Below are 24,403 nucleotides of genomic sequence, written 5' to 3'. Positions count from 1 at the left end.
GACAAGAATGATAAGTGAGGTGCAAATATAGCCCAGGGAACCAAGAAAGAAACCTCAAGGAAGGGTAGGTAGAGAATGAGACTTGAGAGTAAATGACAGAGGAGATAAGTTACTGAAGTACGGTGTGGAGTTTCTGCATTTTATCTGTAAGCTGCTTTGAGTACAGGTCTGGAAAAAATGTGGGCTATTACTACCACTACTAATAATAAAAATAATATTGGGTCACGCACATAATGAATTTTATTATCTCCTCTCCCTGTGCCCCCTAAAAAGTCTCTTGAGAGTCAAAGGAAGCATCTTGAACAATATGGATTGCAACGTTAGTGGAAGGGCTGCACAGAGAGGCAGGGGATTGCCAAAAATCAGATGGAGACACCTTGTGTGAACCGTTAGAAGCTGCAGCAAGCTATTTTAATGTTACTGAACCTGGTAGTTAAAATTTTTTTAGTTGGCATGAAATGAAAAGAAATCTGGACCCTAGCAAACTAGAATAAAGATCAATTGAAACCGATGATGTAGCTGTTTCTTTGCTTTGAAATGAAAGGGTATCTTGCTCATTTTGTTAATTGAAGCTGTATCTGTTACATGAGGAGAGAGCTTCAATAGCTGAGACAAACCTGAGCTTCAATTCTTGACTGCTTCTTAGGTATCACCTGGAACCTTTTACTGCCAGTGGTTCTGCAGGTTGTGAATTAATTCCAGTTGATATCTCTGAAATGCAAAAGTCCTATCTGGCTATTAGTCCAAGCCAGGACTAATTTTTCCATTGCTCTGTCAAGATGCCCTTCTTTCACAAAGCTGGTGCAGCATAAAAAGAGATACCATCATATGTGAAAACTAGACTGTAGTAAACAAGTGCTTAGCAAATAGGCTTTTGTTAGATGTATACACTTTCTAATATGCAAGGCTGTATAAGTTTTTGTGTCAATACATTGCACCATGGTGTGAGCAAAAATAATGTTATTTTCTTAACAATGTATCAAAATTTTAATTGGGCTTCCAGTCTGCAAAACATTTTCAATTCTTTTAGAAATGCTTGCTTTATTCTGCTTTAGAATACATTTCCTGAAGTTGCTTGCAAAGTAATCTTAGGGAAAATTAAAGCCCCATGTACCAGTTCTTATTCCTTCCATCTCAATATCTAAAATAGGTTTTACTACAACTTTTCTCAACCTCTTAATTACTTTATCACACTGTGAAATGTGTGTTCTGGCAGTTGTCTGCTCCTGCAGGGGAAGTTTCAACTCAATCAAGGAAGTCTCTTTTGCATGAAAAGCCCCTGTTCCCACTGGCCCTGTATTAGAAATGACTTCTGTACCTCCCAGAGTGAAGCAAGCTGTTTAAAAGCCCCTGCTGGACTCTCAGAACTAGTGCAATGGCGATTGTAGATGCACAGTTGGGTTGGGTTGCCCTAAATGGGTTTGTGTGTATGTCTTTTGTAAATCTGAAGATGCATATGTATATCGTGGCTGAGGTGAACTATGATTTTAAAGATATTTCTTATTTTTTCTTTTCTTTTTACATTCCATCTCCCTCTCCCCCCCTTAGAGGAATGCAGTAGCATGGATAGTTGATGGTGAATTTGGAGCAGACGACTTCTGTTTAACTTAAATTTAGTCGTATTTTAAATGGCTTGGGATTTGGTGCAAACAAACATGATTGATAGCTGGACAGACATGCTCGTCATGAAAAAAAAGAACCATTTCTGAAGCCCAACTGGGGCCAAACATTTTACCACCTTGCTTCATAGTAAACAGTTGAGATGAAGCACGTCGTTAGAACGTTGTTGGACACCATGTTGAAGTAACCCCCCATCGGTTGTGAAGAACTGTGCTACATTCAGGCTAACCATTGAACTCCGTATATACATTTTCCCTTCTGCCATTTTGTCAGGCAGACTACTGTTATTGTTGCTCTTCTTCTGTGTAATGAAGTTTAAATGCTTGTTTGGAAACCTTTTATTTAACAGTTTAGAAGGCTTGATAGAAAGAGTGCTTTAGTCTGAAGAGTACATGTTGGATAGGAAAGTCTTTCCTTCTCTTCTTTCTCTGAGTCTCTCCGCCTTATTTAGCTTGAGATCTTTGCAGCTTGGTTCATGGATTCTAAGCCTTGCCCGTTGCACAGTATATCTAAACCCAGATGTTTAAACCAGTGAATGACATGAAAAGCACTCTTCAGTATCACACTTGACAAAAGGTTTTGTACTTTTCACCTAGCTTGTTGCCCTGTAAGTGGGTTAACAGCACAATCTTCTTTTTTAAGAAAGAAAAATAAATAATTTATAGCATTAAAATGACTTCATTTGTATACATTTGGAATTGAAACCAGCTTAAAAAGTGTCATCTACAAGTAAATGCAGTATAATTGGTGCTCCTCTGGAGTGTTGTGTAAGACCATTTGGCTGGCAACAGTTTTACACAGGCTATATAAAGTATTATTTTAAAAGGAAACTTTGTTTACCAACATAAAAGAATTTGAGAACTTTCAGAATCGCCAACTAAACCATTACAATGTAATTTCTGAAATTTAATAAATGAAAATTCTAAATTGGCCTTAATGTGCAATGGTTCTTATTTAAAACATAGTAAAGACCTAAAATGAGAATAGTACTTTATAGCATTATCTTAAAAATAAATAAATCAGTGAGTTGACTGTCTGCTGTGAATTAAATACATACCTTGTACAAACTTTCCAGATCATTCTTTCTCCAGGAACTGTTTCTGAGTAGGTGCTGTTAACTATCTTTGTGCAGAGGATACATACTAAAACTCAGAGAACTAACCAGGTGTTTGACATAGTTAGGTGGTTTCATAATTTCTCTTATAGTTAAAGGGTGAAAATGCACTTAGGGCCATCCTTAAGTTTAAAAAGAACTGAAAAGAAAGCAACTCATAATAAAAGAACAGTTAACACACCCTTGTAGTACCAGCTAAAATAGAAGCTACAGGTGGGAAAAGGTCTTAACATTAGGAAAGACACAGGACTAGAAGGAAATTTGCTCCCTTGTGCATGGTTTTTTTTTTTTAAAGGCACAGATTCTGTGATAAGGAATATGAGTTATTGCCATTGCACTTGGCATGTATCCCTTAACTCAGACTTGCTACAGTTTTCCTTCAGAGCCTTCTAATTTGATCAGAAATTCATGATTGAATTTCTTTAAATACCTCCAGACTGGAACAAGTGGTGTTCCAATCAATGTAGTAATTCAGTTGTTTAACTTTGATTGTCTCTGAATAAGCACACAACACTATTACAATTATCCAATTCGCTTAAAATGTATGTGCAGACCAGGTTTCCAGAGAAATCTTTAAACAACAGAATGCCGCTGCCTTGCATTCTCATGGATTTAGGAGCAGCAAAGAAATTTACATCCAGTCTTTAATACATTTAAGCTGTTCTGTCGCAGCTTTTTATATGTAATTTTACCTTACATTTATTACAATTGTCCATTGACATGTATTCTGTTCATTTGACATTAAGGTTTGCTTTTGTAATTGGAACATTTTTGTAGTCTTCCCTCTGAGCCTGTATAAAATCTTACTTTTGCAGATACCCTCATTCTGTATCTTTAAAAATTCACAGCTGTATTACTGATATGGTGCTGGTGGTACTGCTTGCAAACTCAAAACTACCCTAGGAGATTGGAAGGGAAATTGGAAGGGAATTATGAAGAGTGCACTAAAATCAGTTTGATTTGGTGCTACTAGATTTCTATAGGTTATTCAATCTGATGCTTGTAGTTAAGACTTCCTGCAAGGACGCTGTTGTGAAAAAAAATTGACCAGTTTGTTTCCTTTTCTTTGAAACGCATAACACCAGCAGGAAACCAAATTAAGAGCAAAATTAAGTGGACACACTACTGCTTATGCTTCCTCACCTCTTATGAAAGAGTTCTTGGATTTTTAAAAAAATAAAAAAGCACTTGAGTGTGGAGCTGAACGAGAAGCATGTGTTTTGAGAGTGCCATTTCTAAAGTCAGTTGCATAATAGAGACCACGCAACTTTAAGAGGAAGTTCTTCAGATTGAGGTGGTTTTAATTTCTGCTTCTTGACACACAACTGAACCAAATAAAGTCAAGATCTGTCTGGAAGCAAACTTTTAACTGCAATAACAATGCTAGGATTTCTTGTGAGTGATCTTAAATAGTTGAGCAGCCTAAATTGACTGATATGTAGATTGAAAAGCACGTCAGCATTTCAGATAAAAAAGAAGAACCCTAGACTGTCACTGTTATTAGGGAAGAAGTCAAGGAATAGGCTTATCTCAACATTCTTTTTTATATATGACGAAGGCATTTCTACTCTAGGCTAGAGCAATCACTGATTACTGGCCATATCTTACCATGAGCAGAAGGCAATGAGTGGGAAAGAGGATACAGTAGTTTGCATTTTGCCTTAGGTTTTGTACCCATCAACTCCAAAATATGCACACTGGCTATAAATCACTACAGTATCTTGCCACAGTGCTTCTCAGATCAGGTAAGTGATTTTAAAAGTAGGAGCACAAAAGAAGGAACAGTTTTTACATAGCCCTTAAAATCGCCTTGTAAATGTGTGGCTTAGTTCCCTCATTTAAGTTTTTAGTTTTAAAATTAGGGGATCATAATACAAGTTTTGATATGAAGTCACCAGTGAAAGCTACCCAACTTTTGCCAATAGTCTCATTCTGGATTCCGAGCAGATACTGTTGAATGTAATTTAATACTAGGTATTTAGTGCCATCTTAATTAAAAAAATTAATTCCCACCCCAAAGGGAAAAATGGCTTTAAGTTAAAATGTTTTCTTAAACCAGTCCTGTGCTGGCAAAAGAGACATTGGGAGAGTTCTTGTAATTTTTATTTTTATTTTAGTTAACAGCAGAAGAATGTCTAGTTTCTAATTTTGGGGTAGGATCAGAAGGGGAAGAGAACCAATTTTCAGTAAAACTTGGTGCCCTTTGTCAATACCCCCAAAGCACATGTTGCCTCAATTTGATGCATTTCAAATGAACTGTTAAAACTGGAGTATCAATCCTATATATGGTTAAAATGTATATTGCATTGGCTTGAGTCCATTTTCAGCTGCCATAGAACAAACCGCTCATTTGACAATTAGTAGAATTTTGGAAACACTTTGACACTTTTTGAACAGGGTGGACTTGACTTGTGCAGTGTTGTCTGCAGTAGCTGCTCTAGTTGCTGGAACACAAACTAGAACCCCATTTCCTGTTTGCTGACTTTGGATGATCCGGATTCAGCAAAGTGTGTGTGTGCGTGTGGTATGAATGTGTGTGCGTGAAACACAAACAGTCATGGAACCAACTGTTCTAGGTACATGTCATGTTTTACTGCATACTTTAAGTCATGTTGTGTGTATGTGAAGTGTCCTCTAACTTTAAGATTTTGGTTAATACCAATATATTTTTATAAATTTGAAATTCAGTGTGCTCCATCTTTTAAGTGTTTCATTGTTAGGATAAATGTACTAGATTTAATTCTTAACACTTCTCGGCACAGATGGAAAAAGTTGTCGGCTCCTTGAAAATGTATGAGGAAGAAACGGATCCTCAAAGCATGTGTGTACTTACAAACCAAGCTGTAGAGATCAAGAAAAGAACTTTTATTCTCAAATTTCTAAATTGTCAAGATTTATATGGAGTTGTGGTGGAACTAGTTAACACTTAGAGCTTTTGGTATGTAATGACTATTTGCTATGGACTGATATTAAATGTTTCAAAGGATTGCGTTCTTAAACTTTCTGGATTTTTGTTACTCCTCTTGAATTATATTAAGTAGTTTAAAGTTTCTTTACTATATTACATTAAAACATAAGAACTTTGGGTCTCCATATTTATTTTCACTTGTTTTACTAATTATTTACAGAACACCTTATTTTATAAATATGTAGTATATTAAACATATCTTTTAAAATGTTCATTCAAACTACATTAATTACTGGTTTTTGTTTTTATTGGGGTTTAAAAAAAAATACACTTTTCCATGTCGGTGCACAGCACTTAACAAATATTTGTATTCCCTTTCTTTCCAATTCAATAAACAGAATGAATAACTGGACTTGAATAGTTCTTAGCTTTCTAAGCTTCAGTGCTATTTCTGGCCAACCCTGGTATATCCCATGAGCATTTGTGGTCTTTTTATGCAGGAGCAGCAGGCCCCGGGCTTTAGGCTATGATGGTTAATCCTCCAGTGCTACTCTTGCTCATTACATAAGAGCAAGTTTACAAGAGTGATCCACAGAGCAGAAAAACAGCTTAGCAGCCATCCGTTATGGCTTGACAGCCATTCCTGCTTTATAACCACAGATGGGACTCAAGGCCAGGCTGTTTATGCACAGGGCTATATTCAGCTTGGAGGATCATACATTGTGCTGGGCTGCATTATAAACTAAATGACCCCCACAGCTGGTATACGTGTACAGTCAAACCTCGGTTTTCGAACGTCTCGGCTGTCAAACATTTCAGATGCCGAATGCCGAAAACCTGGAACTGACTGCTTCCGTTTTCGAATGCACCTCGAAAGTTGAACTGCTATCAGATGTCAAAGAGATAAACTACTACCTGACATCTGAAGGCAGCCCTGTTTAGGGAAGTCTTTAATGATTGATGTTTTAATGTATTTTTAATCTCTGTTGGAAGCCACCCAGAGTGGCTGGGGAAACCCAGCCAGATGGGCGGGGTACAAATAATAATAATATAATAATTCCGAGGTCCATTTTTCCTTTTTTCCCATTGACTTTGCAGCCAGCCCTTTCTCGGTTTTCGAATGTTTCAGAAGTCGAACCGACTTCCAGAATGGATTACGTTTGAAACTCGAGATTCCACTCTATATATTTTTCCCAGACTGCCTCTCTGTACCCTGGAGTGACACTCAAAAGGTGGCCACTAGTATATAGTAAAGGTTGCTTCAGCTGCAACAACTTAACACCTTTTACAGGGATACTCTTGCATCAAGTACATATAGAGCAAGCTACTGAAGGATATGTGCACCTCCCTTGACCTTTTTTTCAGTTGCACCAAAGGAAGGTAGAGATTTCCATGCATTTTCGAAGAATAAGTGTGCCTAGCTCTCTAGAAACTACTTTAACCTCTAACCACACTATAGACTAACCTATACAGTGGTACCTTGGGTTACATACGCTTCAGGTTACATACGCTTCAGGTTACAGACTCTGCTAACCCAGAAATAATGCTTCAGGTTAAGAACTTTGCTTCAGGATGAGAACAGAAATCATGCTCCGGTGGCCGCAGGAGGCCCCATTAGCTAAAATGGTGCTTCAGGTTAAGAACAGTTTCAGGTTAAGAACGGACCTCCAGAACAAATTAAGTACTTAACCTGAGGTACCACTGTATATGCCACCTGTGTGCTATGTGACCAGTAGCAGAAGGGGAGCAATATGTACCAAGCCAGTTAGTGAAACTATTGTGAGAGCAGTTGAGGGAACCACCTGCAGAACAAGACAAAAATGTGTTTTGCTCTGTCTTCTAATAGGAGGAAAAATTATACCTGATTCTAAACCAAGGAAAATCAGACGCAGGATAGGGAGTAAACTCCATCTCTATAGCAAGCCAGATAACAATGCAATTAACAGTTTAGGTGGAGAATAGCTCCTAAAGGTGCATAATCCATTTTAAAAACTAATCTAAAAAATTTAAGTGGTTTAGGCTAGAGTGGTGTTGAAATGAGCCAAACAGACTGATGTAAGCCCTTAAGGCATATTTAAAGTAGGTAAGGATTGTGAGATGTGTTTTCTTAGAAGCAGCCCGTAATTACCAAGAACCAGCTTCAACTGCAGAAGCCTGATGAAAGAGGACACTTCCTGCTCCTATTAGTGATCAGATTAAAATACCATCCGTGAATGAGCCGAGACTGCCTGATCCTGTAGCATTTCATGAAGCTACCTTGACATGAGTCACAATAAGCCATCATGACCAAACCAACAGCAGCTTTGGGCATGAGGAAGATGGATTGGGCTACTTAATCCTCTCCTTTACACCCTTCCAACAAGGTTATTAGTATCTCTAAAAGGGAAGATTCACACAGAAAACTAGGAGAAAAGGGTTGAATTTATCCTACCATAGGGAACTCCTACTATGTCAAGGGCAACTACAGTAGAGATATTGACAAGAAGCTGTTAAGTATTCTAGTCTTTGATTGATAGCCAACTTTATTAGGCTTCAGGTCTTCTCTTTTAGCCTGCTACCCAGTGTCTTTTGCCCAGATGCATTTAGAAATAGCTCCAGTATTTCAGATGCGGTTTCACAGCCTCAGTACATCTCCTATGACCCACGGCAGTTTGTTCATGTACTGGTGGAAATTTGATTTTACAGGGAACTACTCCAGGGCCCCCCAGATTGGGGTAAGAGCAAAAACACTGCAGGTGTTAGAGGCCGCTCCATATCCCATATAGGTAACATCCAATGCAGTTCTTGGGTTGAAATGGTTTGTCACAGTAATATCTTGTGATTAGCCAAGCTCTAATGATCTTTATCAACAGCACTTCAACGCTAGCACAGCTCATACAAAAACTACCATTTATTATGGTATAAGTTTTCACTCTATCAGATGCATTAAGTCAGTAATGACCAGACTTGGCCCTCCAGGTGTTTTGGGACTACAACTCCCATCATCCCTAGCTAACAGGACCAGTGGTCAGGGAAGATGGGAATTGTAGTTCCAAAACAGCTGGAGGGCCAAGTTTGGCCATCACTGCATTAAGTGCTATCCTGATTTATAGAGGGGTGTGGGTGGGTGGGTGTATACACACACGAGGAGCGAGGAAGTGAAAGATTTTAAAAAATTAGGTTCAAGGGAAATAAAATTCAGTAAAATACATGAAGTGATGGTCATGTACTTGTAACTGTGGTAATTCACAAAACAATTCTTGATGGTGACATCCTGGCATTGGTGCCATCATCTGACTCCATTCATTGGCTAGCTGGCATTCTTGAGAAAAATATGAATTGGATATAATAGGAAAATCGACTGGAGAAGGGACAAATCAACGGTTCCAGAAACTCAGTATGTTGGTTTTTTAAATATTTTTTATGTTAAAAAATACAGCAAAAATATTTTTTGTTCAAAGAGGAAAAAATATACTGCATGACGACACTGGTCTAGGTTTACTTGAAAGCTGTGAGTGACAACTCAGAATTTGGCAACTGTAACACTTCGACTTCGACTTCAGTCATTTATCAGCGCCAAGATCATACTGCAGAAAGAAGGAAAACATATTAAAGGTACAATTTTAAATAGATAACCTTAACACGCACACCCTGCAACTTGCATCTTTATTATGCTAGCAACATTGGCAAAGTTGTTTCCATTTGGTTCATTTGCATTACTGAAGAACCAGGCATCGTGATGCAAAGTGGCAGCATATGTGATTGTACAAGGCTAGCCGTTACCACAGCAAGTCACTTTTAGTCCAGGATATCCTCAAGTTTAAAGCTGCTTGATATTGAGGCTTTATAAGGCATGTCTTGTGCTAGACAAATTCCAGAGTTTACAAGGTATGTATTATGCATAGCTGGTGTGGCATGTAGGACTGCGTCTTAAACAGGCCTGTCTTGTCAATAGTTCACCACCCACAGTTTCAAAAGCATTTAGCTCTTAAGCCTTCAAATAAAGGCAAGGGCCACTTTCATCATCGGTTGCAACATCCCCAGCACAGATGGGCCAATGATTTCCATCTCTGGGAATCTCAAAGAAAATCCTTGTAACTTAAACCTGTCCAACCTCACAGCCTGAAATGATCTCTAAGTGAATGGTGTGAACACCACATAGTGTTACTTCCCATCTATGAGCACATGGCATTTATTCCAGAAACCATTCCACACATGCAGAATAGCCACCCTGGAACTGGGCCTATATTCTAGGGCAGGAATGGGACACTTTTGTCATATATGTATGACAACATCTAAATATATGACAATTTACATATATGGAATCTTCTATATATGGAATCTTCTGAAGGTGTGCCCTGAATGCAGACATTTAAACAGAATCAAGGAACAGCTCAAAAACTGAGCCTGTAGTACTGTATACAGGACAAACACTTTATACTACAGACTTTCAACTTATTAAACACAAATTCCCTCTTCCCAGAGAACTTTGGGAACTGTACTTCTGATGCAGCAGGAAAGAGAGTAGGGATCTCTTAGCAGATAACACCCAGCTAACCTACAATTCCTAGGATGTTTTTGTATAAAGCCACAAGAGTGAAAAGAAATATCCAGCTGGAAGAACAAAACATACCGCATCTAAACAGAAAGTGTAAGTTAAGAGTGGACTCGCACCTCATTGCACAGTGAGAGTGTCGCCACAAATAAACTTCACCCACAGAGAGGCTCTCAAAGAAAAAGCCAGCAGTGATGGAAGTCTTTGTGTGACAACCAGTCACCATACAACAAACATGACCAGGTGAATCCATTGATTGATTTGTATACCGCCTTATACCCACAGGTCTCAGGGTGGTTCACAGGATAAAAATAAAGAGCTATTAACAGCTAAGGAAGCGCAAAGGAACCATGCCCTTGTTTACTTGCCTTTTTACACGAGAACCACAAGATCAGTTTAAGTTGTGTGACAACCTCTGCTGTTGCTTTGTGAGGATTATGTGTCAGCAGTAAAATTTGGGAATGTGTTTTCAAAAGCAATGCAAGGTGCCTTTCTGGTTTGTTTTACATTAGATATATCCAGGTCTTGAATCTCTTTCCTGGATGAGCTGTAGTGTGATATCCCAGAGGGTCACGTGATGTGCTGGGCTCCCAGTCTAAACCTAAACCCAGTTACAAACAGTGTCAGTCAGATATTCCCAGATACCCTCACGAAAGCACATGAGCATAGGAACATGCAGCAAAACTGAAAGGCAACTAGTATTTTTTTTTACTAAAAGAAATAAATGGGGAGGGGGGGTTGAGGAGAGAGGAAAAACTAGCATTTGGCTACTATTACGAATTGTGAATGTAACAGAAAGCTTAAACAGCACAGCAGATAGATGAACCCTATTAAGTTCAGAGCTGGTGTGGCGGCAGGTATTTTAAATATGCTGCTGGCCTTCTTTCCAAGTTGCAAGACTTGAAACTTACCTGTAAAGATACATGAAAAAACAAAGGAGGTGAAAGCCAAGCTTAATCATGGCTTCCTTCATGTGTGATTTCAGCTGCCCTCGATTATGGATCTCTGTGGGGTCAAATACTCCCATGTTTCCACTAGGAACCATAATGTACCTGAAAAGGATTAAGGAAAACATGTTTTAATGCCAACAGCACTCCATCACAGAGGAGACACAATTCAGGCTTAGTGTGCTCATAGGACCAAAATGTATCAAAGAATGAAGAAGGGTCTAGGCAAGCAGAGCAGCGGCAAGACAAGTTTTGAAGCAGATTTTGTAGAGAAAACTTGATTGATGGCTGGTGGAAAAACAGGGTTTGTCCCAGAGAGAATACGTAATGTGATGGAAGGCAGATAATCAGAAGGCTCAAACAGGAGAGCAAAACGAAAAAGGGACAGAGAACATGGAAACCTGAATACTTGCGGGGCCAGATGGAAGCAGTGAAACTGGAAAGAATGAGGGCATATGGAGACTGTGCCTGTGCAAAGGGGGACAGTTGTGGAGAAAGCGTTTGCACAATATTAGTTTCACTAGACAAAGAAATGCTTTCAAAATATGGTGCAAATTCATTATCTGGAGAACCCTGGGAACTCCCCCAATCTGAGAAACTGGAATACTGCAAATGCAGGGTTATATATTTCCTTGGAACATGAAAGAATTTAGTTAGGAGCTTAAGAACATGGCCAGTTGAAAGCTGTCTTTCCAGTGTGTGTGTTGAAACCATGCTATTTAATTTGGATGCTACTTCAGCTACTTGACCCTTGCAAAGAATTGCTCATGCTCAGAACCTACTCATGTGAACAGCATTATCTGAGAGACTTCTGTGAGATCACAGTGTCCCCCTCGGCAATGAGAAAAAACAAAACATGGCAAGTTGTCCTGTTTACAGAGGGAAGGGCTATGATCTTTCATAAATCACCTTGTTTTGACTTTATACTATTCACGGGAGTAGATCCACACAAGCAATTTATGCGTGAGGGAAAGCTGGCTGAAATGTTCTCTGACCCAAATTTCAGACCGTACAATGGATCTGCAATCCACTTGTCAATATCAACTGTACAATGCAAGCAGCTTTCTACAGGGAAGGGGGATGGGAAAGGGAACCAAATGAATGCTTACTTTCTTGTGATCAGCACATACAAACCTGCATCAATGTACAAAACAGGTTCACAGACAGTAAAAAAAAAACCCCAGCTTTGATATGGTAAATGTACTTCAGAAACCACTTTCACATTTAGCTTCTCTCTACTGGAAGCACAGGCAAGTTACTCATTTCGACATCAAAAAGGTCAGTGGTTTTCTTTTAAAGAGAAATGAGTTAACAACCGAGCACCTACAGCAATGCCTACAAGACTTATTTGGCTATATTTTATTTTGAGGAGACATGCTTATTTAAACAATTATTCATAAGTCCACAAAAGCTAATGAATCTATTTAAAATTCAACAATAAAAGTATGAATACAGCAAAGGAGTAGTTACAGAAAATAAAAATATTGCAAGCAAAGACAGATCAAAATGCTTGGAAAAAGAAAAAGGTCTTGCCCTGGCAGCAAAATGACAACCATATAAGTCGAAACAAAATAAAAAAATTCCTTCTAGTAGCACCTTAAAAATTCCTTCCAGCAGCACCTTAGAGACCAACTAAGTTTGTTATTGGTATGAGCTTTCGTGTGCATGCACACTTCTTCAGACACTACTTCTGCACACGAAAGCTCATACCAATAACAAACTTAGTTGGTCTCTAAGGTGCTGCTGGAAAGAATTTAACCATATAGGTGTCAGATGAGTCTCTTTGGGGAAGGCAATTCACAGCCGGGGCGCAACCAATGAAAATGCCCTCTGTCCTGTGGCCACCAACCACACCTCAATCATCCAGGGCACTTTTGAGAAGGGCATCTAAGATGATCAAGTGCAAGAAGATGGTCCTTAAAGATCAAAAGCAACACCTGGAATTCTGCTCCAAAACAGCTATGTCAAGGATGGGAAATCTCTGTCTTCTAGATACTATGACTACAACTCCTATTGTCCCTGTCCATTGTCTGAGATGACTGGGGCAGTTGGGAGTTTGAGTCCAATAACATTTCGAGGGCCACAGATTCCCCATCTCTCATCTATTATGTTAATTTCCCTCTAATGTGTCATACACACATTGAAGTCATCAAGAGGAGCATGAATGTTTGACCTAATGTGCTACTTTTTTTGTTTTTTTAAAAAAATTCTTTCAGATTTTCTTGGTTTACGAAAGTACATGCATTGTCTCTTCAGGTTGCAGAATCTTTTTCACATTTGAAGTGAGACATTAGTGTTGTGTACAGAATAAAGTTCAGGAAGAAGAGGAGAGGGAGGGGAGGGTGGAAATACTTGCTGTATGTGTGGGGTTTTTGTGTCCGTGTCACATGGGCAGGTTCTCTTTCTATTTGTTTATTATATTTCCTTGGTAGCCAGAGGTTAGGAGGGACAGAACATGGTTGGTTGTCTCTAGTTGGCTGCAAACAAATCTCACTGCAGCCAACTATAGAAAACCAACCATGTGCTAAGTTCACCACAATATTAGAGGAATATAAATAAGTTACTCTACCAGCAGTGGTGTCAACTGTTATCAGCAGCACTTGGCAGAGCACCACAGCTATTGGAATTAGTGGCTCAGTATGTGCATCACTTAGGACATTATTACGTAATGCCAATAATAATGGAAGAACACAAGGGGAAAGCAATTATACAAACCAATAGATTATTTCACAGTAGATAGTGCCCACAGTAGCAATGATGTGAGGGTATAGAATTTTATGTAATGGAAAAAATTCCCACCATATATTTTCCCGTAAAATAAACTTTCCATCCATCACGAGGGAGGCAGGCACAAACAAACAACATCAGGGCCTGCTTCAACCCATGGATCTTTTTATTCGGACTGGAATAAAGAAGCTCCAAGATGCAGTTAGTGAGCTTTCTGGCCCTCCCCCCCTTCAAATGCCCTCAAGGAGAGAAGTCACATCAGTCCTCAGGAAAAGCAAAACACACTGACAGATTTAAAAGTTAAGAGAGTAGAGAAAGCAACATTGCTGTTCAAGCCGTTCCCGCCGAGGATGGTGAATTTCATAAATTGTGGAACAAGACAGACTGATGGAGGAACAGCATGATCGGCATCAAGTCAATAACAGCATTCCACATCTGAAACACATTTTCAATAAGTGGTAACAGTTATAAAGACCCACAAACAACCCCACTGGCCCTTACCTATATATATTCCAGGTTGCTACAGGTAAATTGAGGAGGAAGATGAACCAGTGTAGTGAAATAAGCATTAATACAGTGACAATGGTATGGCCAATCAATTCAGGGATCACCCACTGGAAAAGAGAAATTTTTAGAAAAATAAAAGACTTATACAACACTCTGTGGGAGTGTACAAGCAAATGGGATAAAAGTACACTGTCAACACTATTACCAACTGATCACAGAACTGGCACAATTCACATGACTCCAAGTGCTTAAAAAAAAACACACCACCACAATCATGTCAAAGTGACCAAACTTCTTTTCAGGATCTAGCCATGCACTTCAGAGGCATCACTGAGAAAAGTCCTGCAGACAGAAGCAGTTGGGTCTATTTGGGAACATATCCAAGTCCAGAGTTGTGTGCAGGATTTGGAAATGGTGCATAATTTAGCATTCCAAGGATCTTAATCTTATTTTTTAAGTTTCTAAGCCTTCTGGCTGAGCTCAGGCTTCAACATGCGGCCTGTCGCATATCTTCCAACATTTGTCCAATGAAAAGAGGGATATTCTAAGGAAAAGCCGGAAATTCCAGGATCAGTTCAGAAACTGGGACGGCTTCTGTAAATCTGGGACTGTCGCTGGAAAATAGGGACACTTGGAGGGTCTACTGTTGAGATTTCAAAAGCAGAATGGAGAAATGTGCCCAGGCTCTGAGGCATGTATATCACCTTGCAAGCAAGCGCTCGCTCTTTCTTTTCTTTCTTTCTCTCTCTCTCTCTCTCTCTCTCCCTCCCCCCCCCTCTCTCTCTCACACACACAAAAGCAAACATTGGCATTATTTTTTTTCTGCTGAAACCCCTAATTTTGACCTCAAACAGTAACATTCCACTTGCACCAGCTTTACTACTATGTTCCTTTCTACTTACTTTTGCACCTGAGTGGTCTGCTAGGCTCCCTCTACAGCATGGGTAGGCAAACTAAGGCCCGGGGACCAGATCTGGCCCAATCGCCTTCTATATCCGGCCTGTGGACGGTCCGGGAATCAGCGTGCTTTTACATGAGTAGAATGTGTCCTTTTATTTAAAATGCATCTCTGGGTTATTTGTGCGGCCTGCCTGGTGTTTTCACCTGAGTAGAATGTGTGCTTTTATTTAAAATGCATCTCTGGGTTATTTGTGGGGCATAGGAATTCATTTTTCCCCCCAAAATCTAGTCCGCCGTCCGCCCCCCAAGGTCTGAGGGACAGTGTACCAGCCCCCTGCTGAAAAAGTTTCTGCTCTACAGGAACAAATTATAAATGCTTGCCTTTAACTTCAAGACTAAAGTTCTAGTGAGGGCTCCTCAGAGGGAAGAGGACTTTCCAAAAGGGCAGGGCTGCATGTGTTATGTTCTTAAATTCTTAAGACACAGTAATCCAAACTGTGCCATAAAAAGGATGACGTTGACAACACACATATCTTTGCTATTTGTTACTAGTCCTCGGCAAATCGTTAATGAGAAGGATCCTTTAAAACCATTGATGGTAACCTGACTGCAGAACTAATGCAACTGAACAGGAAACAAACTGTAAAGGGAGTGGATTCGAAGAACAGAGGAGAAACCAGGTGGGAAAGGGGACTGAGCCATGGGATGCAAGCAGTGACAATACTACAAGGGGAGAGCAAGGAGGAATAACACAGGAATGGGCTAGAGAGGCATACTTTGCGGGAAGTTGCAAAAGGCCAGGTCTGGGCAAGGAAAAGGAAATGGCCTGCAAAGGACAAGAAGGTAGCAGAATGCGGGTATACAAGATGAGCTATGGAACACAGGAAGCCTTATATTGAGTCAGAGGACTGATCCAACTAGCTCAGTAGTGTCAGCATAATACCCTCCAGGTCTTCAGACAGGAGTTCTTCCCAGCCCTTCCTGGAGATGTCAGGGACTGAATCTGGGACCTTTAGCAAACAAGGCATGTGATGTCATGGCTCTTGCTTTCCCAAAGCCAGGAAACACAAGGAGAAAAATACTGGAGTCATGAGTGTGGTGGAGGAATTCGAGCAATGCAGGTTCTGAGGATCAGGGGAGATCCAAAAGGCCCATTAACTGAACAACTCATATGTTGGCACCAGGTCCCAAAGTTAGTTAGTGGGGCGGGAAGAGGATTCCTTTTCCCTCACAATGACAAAATACTATTAGCATAGTGCTAGGGAAATCCCTGCATTAAAAGTACTACCAGAGGAATGCATCTAGATCTAAGAGGGTGAATTTTCAAATAAGCAAAAGGCAGCAAACTATCCACACATGAAGGACTCATCCCTTAGTTATTCCATTGTAAGTCAGAATAGGGATTCAAGATGACCTAAACAGGAGAACTGGGCCCAAACGTAGTAGTAATAATAATAATAATAATAATTTTATTATTTATACCCTGCCCATCTGGCTGAGTTTCCCCAGGCACTCTGGGTGGCTTATAGCATATCTAAAAACATAATAAAAACATCAAACATTAAAAACCTCCTGCCTTCAGATGTCTTTTAAAAGTTTCAATAGGGACAAATGTCAGGTTCTACACTTAGGCAGGAAGAATCAGGTGTACAAATATAAGATGGGGGACACCTGTCTTGTAGGTACAGTGGTACCTCTGGTTACAAACTTAATTCATTCCAGAGGTCTGTTCTTAATCTGAAACTGTTCTTAACCTGAGGTACCACTTTAGTTAATGGGGCCTCCCGCCACCGGCATGCGATTTCTGTTCTCATCCTGAGGTAAAGTTCTTAATCTGAGGTACTACTTCCGGGTTAGCAGAGTCTGTAACCCAAAGTGTTTGTAACCCGAGGTACCACTTTATAGATGCAAAAAGGATCTAGAGGTCGTTGCAGACCACTAACTGAACGTGAGTCAACACTGTGATGCAACAACAACAAAAAGCTAATGCTATTCTAGGCTGTATTAACAGAAGTATAGTGTCCAGATCAAGTTATGTAACAGTACTATTCTGCCTTGGTCAAACCACACCTGGAGTACTGTGTCCAGTTCTGGGCACCACAGTTTAAGTAAGATATTGACAAGCTGGAACACGTGCAAAGGAGGGCAACCAAGATGATCAAAGGACTGAAAACCAAACCATATGAGGAATGGTTGACAGTAAAAGATATTTGACAGTGGAACGGACTCTATCGGTAGATAATGTTACATAATCCTGATTATTTCATATTAATAAGATGACACCCCCACACACACCACTTCTAAATCTAATTCCAGAATCTCATCACTTTAAAAAGAGAAAAGAAAAAAAACTTACTTTATTTAGTTTTGAGCAGCAAGATCTAGCATTAATGTAGTCACATTCCAAATCTGATAATGTAATTATCTGAAGGTCAAGATAAGGAATTACTATGATTTTGGAAGCGCTCTACCCTGTGACACAAGAGCCATAAATGCCTTGCACCACTCCTGAGTATTACAACAGAGCTAAACAGTTCATATAAACATCTGACTGCAAGGGATTCTACTAATGTAACAAAGGTTACAGAACAAGCAGAACGTTCACAAGCAAGAGGCTATTTCAGAAGATTCATCGATTAGTAACAGCAGAATTCACAACCCTGCTGTTACGCTGATAGACTTAACAACATCAGTGCACACAGCCAAGCCCCAAGCTACAACACACTTGGCATCCTAGGTAGTGCAAGCCCCAGCATCCACACAACCACGGTGACTGGCCACAGCAATCATAATAGTTATAAGGCAGAAGCAGAGAACCTAAGATGCCAAACTAAGCGCACACACCCAAGACTAAGTGCAGGCTTCCCTGGCCATTGTTGAAACTACTGTGCTAGGTCACAGCAGCTTTAGCAATAGCTGAACAGTGGCTTGGCCACAAAGGGTTCCAGTTATAGCTGGAGTCTGCAGGAGCCTGACAGGTTTTCTAAACTGTTTTTATATAAGGAACTGTTTTTTACACTTTTTAAACTTCCCTTGTTTCGTGGTTTACCGTAACTGTTTTCTTTGTTTTATAATTGTAAATTGTAACCTGCCCTGCAACCATATGATAAATGGCAAGAAAGCAAATTAAATAAAGAAAATAGTTGCATCTTCATCGCAGAGCTATAGATAACACCTCTCTATCAGCTTGGGTTCATTTCTGTTATTGTACAACTATTTTATATATTGAACATTTACGGCAGAATAGCTGCTGTAACAAAAGCATACAACCACACACCGGTCACATTCATATGCTGCAGGAAACCATGGGGTTGTATTCAACTAAGTTTACTTAGAGTAGAACCACTGAAATTAATGGACCCATCTCAGCCATATCAATTTTATTGAGTCTACTTAGTTGAATAAAACCCATGGTTTCCCTTTATGTGAATGAGCTACAATGAGACTTACACATTCCTCCCTCTCTTCCCTTCCATCCCCTTTTGTGCACTGGCAGCTGTTGTTGAAATTCAGAAGCAAAACTTTCAGATCCCCTGCCTGGAGGCATGCAAAGGGAACGGAGGGAAGGGTAAGCTGTTAATTCACATAAAACAGAAACCTATGGTTTCTTGCCACAAGGCTACTATGGCATCACACTGAACCCATAACAGATACACCCTCTTTGTGCTGTTACAATAATTTTTTGAGCTAGAAATTTAGACCCAACTACAGGTTGTGACCTACAGAAGTAAGAGCTAAGTATGCCACTTAATACACTGAATTTAACTGAAGCAGGGCATAATTATACTGACATGTTCAGTGCTCCATAATGCCTTACTTATAATGGATGCATGAAAAGGAAGCAATTTTAGTTAGGAAATACTAGTCATGTAATCAACCATTTAGCATAGCAACATCTTCAGCAGCATCATGATATTTAAGAAAAAACTCAGGATATCACACAATTCTTAACTAAAATGCATGAATATTTTCTTGGAAAATGAGAGATATCTAAATGTTAATCTTAGGAGCAGGCACACTTAAGGTACGTACTTTGGCCTTCAGAAAAAATCTGAAGGGCATGTTTAAGGCCTTTGTAACCTAAGAAGTCATAAAACAACCACAGAAGTATTCTTGCAACAGTCTGAATGATAAAACAAAGGGCACATATACCTGGAAGTAAGCTCCCATTCATGAGACTAAGTAAGTTCCTATTCATGAAATTTACTTCCAAGTATACACATCTAGGACTAGGGGGGCAACCCAAGTATAAACAGGCTCCCCAGCAGAACTCTCAAATATCTCATATGAGGTGTACAGCTAAAATGCCATGATAACAATAACAGTTTTTAATATTTTATATATTTGTAAGTTGCGAGTTCTAGGCAAAATTTAACCTATCCATATAAAACAATGCGCAAAAAGCACTGCCTGAGTGCCATACCACAATTTACAGAGCTACAATAAAACAGGGTTTTTACACAGTTAGGAAGACTGCGTGTGCATTTAAATTTCTGCTGGAAATGCTGCCATATTACCTCCATGTCTCCTTGGCCACAACCATGGATAGTACCATAGCTTAGCAAAACTGGGTGGCTGCCAGGGCCCAGCAGTGGTGCCCTCTAGTCTAGGCTCTCCATGGCCAATGGACCCAAAGGGGTAAGAGGCTAGCACTAATGTCCCTTTTGCCTGGGCCAGGATACCAACCCTGACTGAAGGTGCAAGGGTCCGCGGATTCATTCCTTTTTACCCCTCGTTAGCCACACCTCCATTTCCTCTCGCCCCAAACACCTGAAGGCAGCGTTCAAAACAGTCGCACCCCACTTTTCTTCCCCTTAAACATATTCTCGAGGCCGCTCCCCCAAAGCCCCTCGCTGCCTCCCCGCGGTCTCCTTCCCAGGAGCCCCTTCTTTCTTCGTTCTCCCGCAGCAGCACCTTCACGGCCCCCACGGCCGACGGTCACCGACGCCCCCGGCCTCCCAGAGCCCCTTCGCTGCCCCAACGGTCCTTCCCAGCCCGCCCACCCACAGACCACGGAGGGCTGCCTCTCCCGCTCGAGCCTCCCTCTTCCCAGGCCGCCCGCCAAAAAAAGAGAGACCGGAGGATACGAAATAAACGGAGAGGAAGATCAGGGCGCAGCAGTCAATGAGCGAGAAAATGAACACCACCGACTCCATCCCGCCACTGACAGTGCCGCCTCCGGCGCGAGCCCCACCAGCCACCGTATATCGCCACACCCCTCGCGTCCCTTCGCAGCCACCGTACAGCTCCAGCTCCCGCGGCTTTGCCGCATTGCACGCTGGGAATTGTAGTCTCTTTAGCCAGTCGCTCAATAGAGGTGTGGCAAACATGAGGCGCTCCAGATTTTTTTTTTTACTGCAACTCCCATCATCCCTGACTGTTGACGACGATGGCTAGGAATGATGGGAAATGGAGTTCAAAGGCATCAGGCGGGCTGCGTTTTTCCCCCCACACAGGACCCAAGGGATACGAAATGCTTCCGTAGAGAGAGAGAGCTGAAGCTAGAAAGTATCATAGGCGCCGGGAATGGAAGAGTTGGAACGGGGGGCTTGAATCAGGAATGAGACCAGAGGGTGACGCCAATTTGGGCCTTCATGAGTCGGGTGGGTGTTAGGCGTCTAAAGCAGTGCCTGCACGGGGATCTCAACCCGCCTCTTGGCTCTGCCTTTCCCTTTCCCGAGGGGGTCGTCGTGCCTCAAGGCGAGGCCGATTTCCGGGGTCTTCAAGGAGTCTGAGGCGGAGGGAGGCGGAGCTCCCGCTTCGTTTGAGGGGCGGAATTCGGCGGCGGCGGAGCTGCCATGCGGATTCGCGGAGGAAGCAGCCCCGCAGGGGATCCTCGGCTGAAGCATCGGATTAAGCAGGTACCGCTTCGTTTCTCTCCCTTGGTCCTTCGCTTATGGGGTGGACTCCCCATAAGCTGAGCTGCCTGGGCTTTCTTTTTGCACCCTGGGCAAGGAAAAGCGTGCCTCTGAGCCTACTTAGATTGCTTTTGCCGCACTACGCCAACCCAGCAGCCGTAGCCAGGTCTGGCACATCCAACACTGGGCGATCAAGTCCGTACGTTTTTGTTCTGCAGACCAAGTTGATTTTTTGATTTATTTTTTTTACCTTGAACTGAATTAATATATAGTTGCGGGATAAATTTAAAGCCCCATCCTTACCATCTTCGGTTTGGAAATAAGTCCCAATGTGTCTGGCGGGATTGATTTGCGAGTGTATTTTGGAGTCATGCAACCTAGATGTGTTTATCATGTCTGCCGAGTTCAGTGGATTTTTAATCACATTGAACATCCTCCTCCTATGAAATCAGGGGGCATATTGCTATACCTGCAGTGAAACAGGTAGGGATGTCCTTGTCAGATAGCATAGGATTGGGCTGTTGGTCTTTAGTGTGAGATGGACGAGTTAAATGTTGATGGTAGAAGATATTGTGCCATGCTTTTATCCCATGGGCTTCCAAATGGTTGAGCTGAGAAGGAGTGACTAAAGAAATCCATTACTTCTCTTCACATATCACAATTCACATTTTTTAAAAGCAGTGCTGGAACCTGTATACAATGAGCAATTGTTTATTTGATGTTTGTCTAAAAACTAAAAAACCACAACTGAATTTCATAAACCTATCACGTATGCAAATACTAAAGGTATTTTTTATATTAAAAAATTGTATCAATTACAGTACCTGAAGAGTAACAAATGTGGCAAGTATGTTGACATTGGAGTTTTAGCTGCTGAGCTACAGAAAACATACAGGTAAGATATTGAATTCTTACACTTGCTTGATGATAAACACAAGGACCGGGCTTATACATAACTATAAAGTGTGGTTTAGTATTATGTACATGAGCATCAGGGACTCACATGCTTCTCCATTCCCTGCTCCTATTTGCAGTGATGCCAATGGAGGAGCAGAGAATGGAGATTGGAAGCTTTTGTTTCCATTTTCAAATAACCACAGTAGTTAATTTCTTCTAATCACCATTTGTCCAGCCTCAGTGTTAGGGAAATAAGCCAACTTCAAGTCATGGTTTAATATCCTGGCTTTTTTCACTAATCCATAGGTAGGCAAACTAAGGCCCGGGGGCCAGATCCAGCCCAATCGCCGTCTAAATCCGGCCTGCGGACGGTCCGGGAATCAGCATGTTTGTGCCCTTTCATTTAAAATGCATCTCTGGGTTATTTGTGGAGCATAGGAATTAGTTCATTTCCCCCCAAAAAAATATAGTCCGGCCCCCCACAAGGTCTGAGGGAGAGTGGACCAGCCCCCTGCTGAAAAAGAAAGCTGACCCCTGGTCTAAACTATAGTAAACACTAACAATGACAGATTGGATCATAAAATTCCTAGGCACTCTGATGTGTCCTGATGAATAGCAGAGTCCCAGAAGTGTATATTTGTAGTGAATGTAGTAATAAAACATGCAGAGTTAAAGGTCCATCAGTAAAAGAAAAACTTAGTAAAGGCAAAAAGGCTTTGTTACAAAAAAAAATCAGAGAAAAAACTGCAAACACGTGAGGTACAAGCAAAAGTAAGAGAGAGAATGACCAGCTTGCTGAGCGTACAAATTTATCTCTCCTGGCTCAGCGTGACCTTGAGATAGGCAAAACAATATTTGCAACAGAAATGAATATTCTAGAATGAATTAGAATCTTCCAGCATTTTCCAGTTTCTGCCATCAAAGACTTTAGCCATGACAAACAGTAGTTCCAGATTTGGAAAAATAAATAATTTCCATTAGTTGGAAAAATAACAAAATGTTCCAGTCACCTTTTCAGGACTGTGCTGGAAAGGAGAGCTCAGGACTCACCCAGGCTTTCGGGCCATTTACATATCCTCCCTCTGCCAGCAAGTTACTTGTGCTCTGCAGCATGGATACCTTATACTGGACAGAAAGGCTGGGTTGGGGATAAGGAAAAGGTGAACCAAACTCTGTCTCATAAGGAGAACCTTATACCTGTGCACGGTTCTGTTGAGTCTAAAGGGCCTCCCATGGTAGAACCTATGGCAGACTGAAGAAGGATATGTTATTTCATAAAGAATGTACAGTTGAGTCACAACTTACGTGGGGGTTACGATCTGGGGTTAGAGCGTAAAGCAAAAATCGCATATAGTCAAAACACTCTCCCTGCACCTCCAAACTCTCCTGAGGTGAGTGCAATGGCGGGTGAGATTGCTTACGTTCCCCCCTTCCTTTCCCCTGGCCAAACTCTAAAACCGAATTCATGCAAGTTAAGTACACATGAATTGCAAGTCAATTGTAATTTGGAAAACAGGCCACTTTTGTTAAATATTGGTCCCAATCTTTCCCTGTGTTTGACCTGAATAACACAGGATATGGCTAATTTTCTTCTTACAATGGTTAGATTATGTGTCTTTGCTGGAAATGCAATATGTGCAGAAGAAGACCTTCACTGAGACTAATTTATAAAATTGATTTCCAGTGCTGATTATGGACGAAGAAAAAGAAATGCCTTTAGAATACAGGTAGAGAAAGGTGAGTCCTTTTTTAATATTGAATTTGAAGTGAAAATTCAGTCCTCGGTTGGATGACAGCCAACAAACTGAAGCTCAGTCTAGATAAGACTGAGACACTGCTGTTGGGTAGTTCCCTAGACTAGATGGATGGGACGTTGCCTGCTCTTGAAGGGGCTACACTTCCTCTGAAGAAGAGGGTACATAGCTTGGGGGTACTTCTAGATCCTTTGCTGTTGCTTGAGGCTCAGGTGACCTCAGTGGTGTGGAGTATCTTCTATCAGCTTCAACTGGTAGCCCAGCTGCACCCATATCTGGACAGGAATAGCTTAACTTCTGTCTATGCTCCAGTAATGTCTAGAATTCCTGATTGACGGTATATGTTTTGACTCCACAGTGGGAAGTGACGGAGACAGGATGTTTGTGTTACTGTGTTCTGTGAAGTGGGACTATTGTCCTTTGTTCTTTTTCCCTTTGCTGTCTGATGCTAGAGAGAGAGGGAGCCATATTGCAGTGCTCCATGTGTGTTTATATGTAAATAAAGTAGATTAGCCAAAATGCTGAGTTGCTGAGGCCTGTCACGCAAGTTACGCAAACTCTGCAGATCCCTAAGTGTGCCCATGTCGGTTGGCATCGGTCGCTGTGATGTTCGGGCTGAAGAAAGCTTTTGAAGCTC

At 41.0% G+C, this 24,403-nt stretch overlaps 3 protein-coding genes across 10 annotated transcripts in view; 2 read left to right on the top strand and 1 right to left on the bottom strand.

The window, feature by feature from the left end:
• Window positions 1-6,054, top strand: part of WDR26 (WD repeat domain 26) — a 34,867-nt gene extending 28,813 nt beyond the window's left edge. For 3 of the 6 annotated variants that reach the window (XM_083434495.1, XM_083434492.1, XM_083434493.1), the window contains one exon: window positions 1,549-6,054. In XM_083434495.1, the coding sequence (XP_083290621.1) occupies window positions 1,549-1,574 (26 nt within the window). In that variant the 3' untranslated portion in view covers window positions 1,575-6,054. The remainder of the gene's footprint in view (window positions 1-1,548) is intronic. The other 3 variants (XM_083434494.1, XM_083434491.1, XM_083434490.1) reach the window with 1 other exon arrangement.
• The window catches only part of NVL (nuclear VCP like), an 88,440-nt gene that overhangs the window by 28,183 nt on the left and 35,854 nt on the right, over window positions 1-24,403 (top strand). Inside the window, exons 2-4 of one of the 2 annotated variants that reach the window (XM_083434434.1) lie at window positions 21,051-21,118; window positions 21,937-22,010; window positions 23,697-23,749. In XM_083434434.1, coding sequence (XP_083290560.1) covers window positions 21,056-21,118; window positions 21,937-22,010; window positions 23,697-23,749 — 190 coding nt within the window. In that variant the 5' untranslated portion in view covers window positions 21,051-21,055. Of the gene's footprint in view, window positions 1-20,527; window positions 21,119-21,936; window positions 22,011-23,696; window positions 23,750-24,403 lie in introns of those variants that run through there. The other variant, XM_083434433.1, reaches the window with a different exon arrangement.
• On the bottom strand, window positions 3,909-20,504 carry CNIH4 (cornichon family member 4). 2 transcript variants are annotated; one of them, XM_083434591.1, is made up of 5 exons: window positions 20,345-20,504; window positions 17,614-17,682; window positions 14,352-14,464; window positions 11,088-11,228; window positions 3,909-9,208 (listed from the first exon to the last, which is right to left on the bottom strand). In XM_083434591.1, the coding sequence occupies exons 1-5, from the start codon at window positions 20,411-20,413 to the stop codon at window positions 9,181-9,183; spliced, it is 420 nt and encodes a 139-aa protein (XP_083290717.1). In that variant the 5' UTR covers window positions 20,414-20,504; the 3' UTR covers window positions 3,909-9,180. The 2 variants fall into 2 exon arrangements, with proteins under 2 accessions (XP_083290717.1, XP_083290718.1); XM_083434592.1 differs by lacking the exons at window positions 17,614-17,682; window positions 20,345-20,504 and adding an exon at window positions 16,740-16,763 and having other exon boundaries at window positions 9,024-9,208.

The sequence above is a fragment of the Podarcis tiliguerta genome, assembly GCF_965153285.1.
Source record: "Podarcis tiliguerta genome assembly, chromosome: 3".
NCBI classification, from domain to species: Eukaryota; Metazoa; Chordata; class Lepidosauria; order Squamata; family Lacertidae; genus Podarcis; species Podarcis tiliguerta.
The sequence above is the reverse complement of the archived record's forward strand: the minus strand, read 5'-3'. Positions and strand labels throughout refer to the sequence as shown.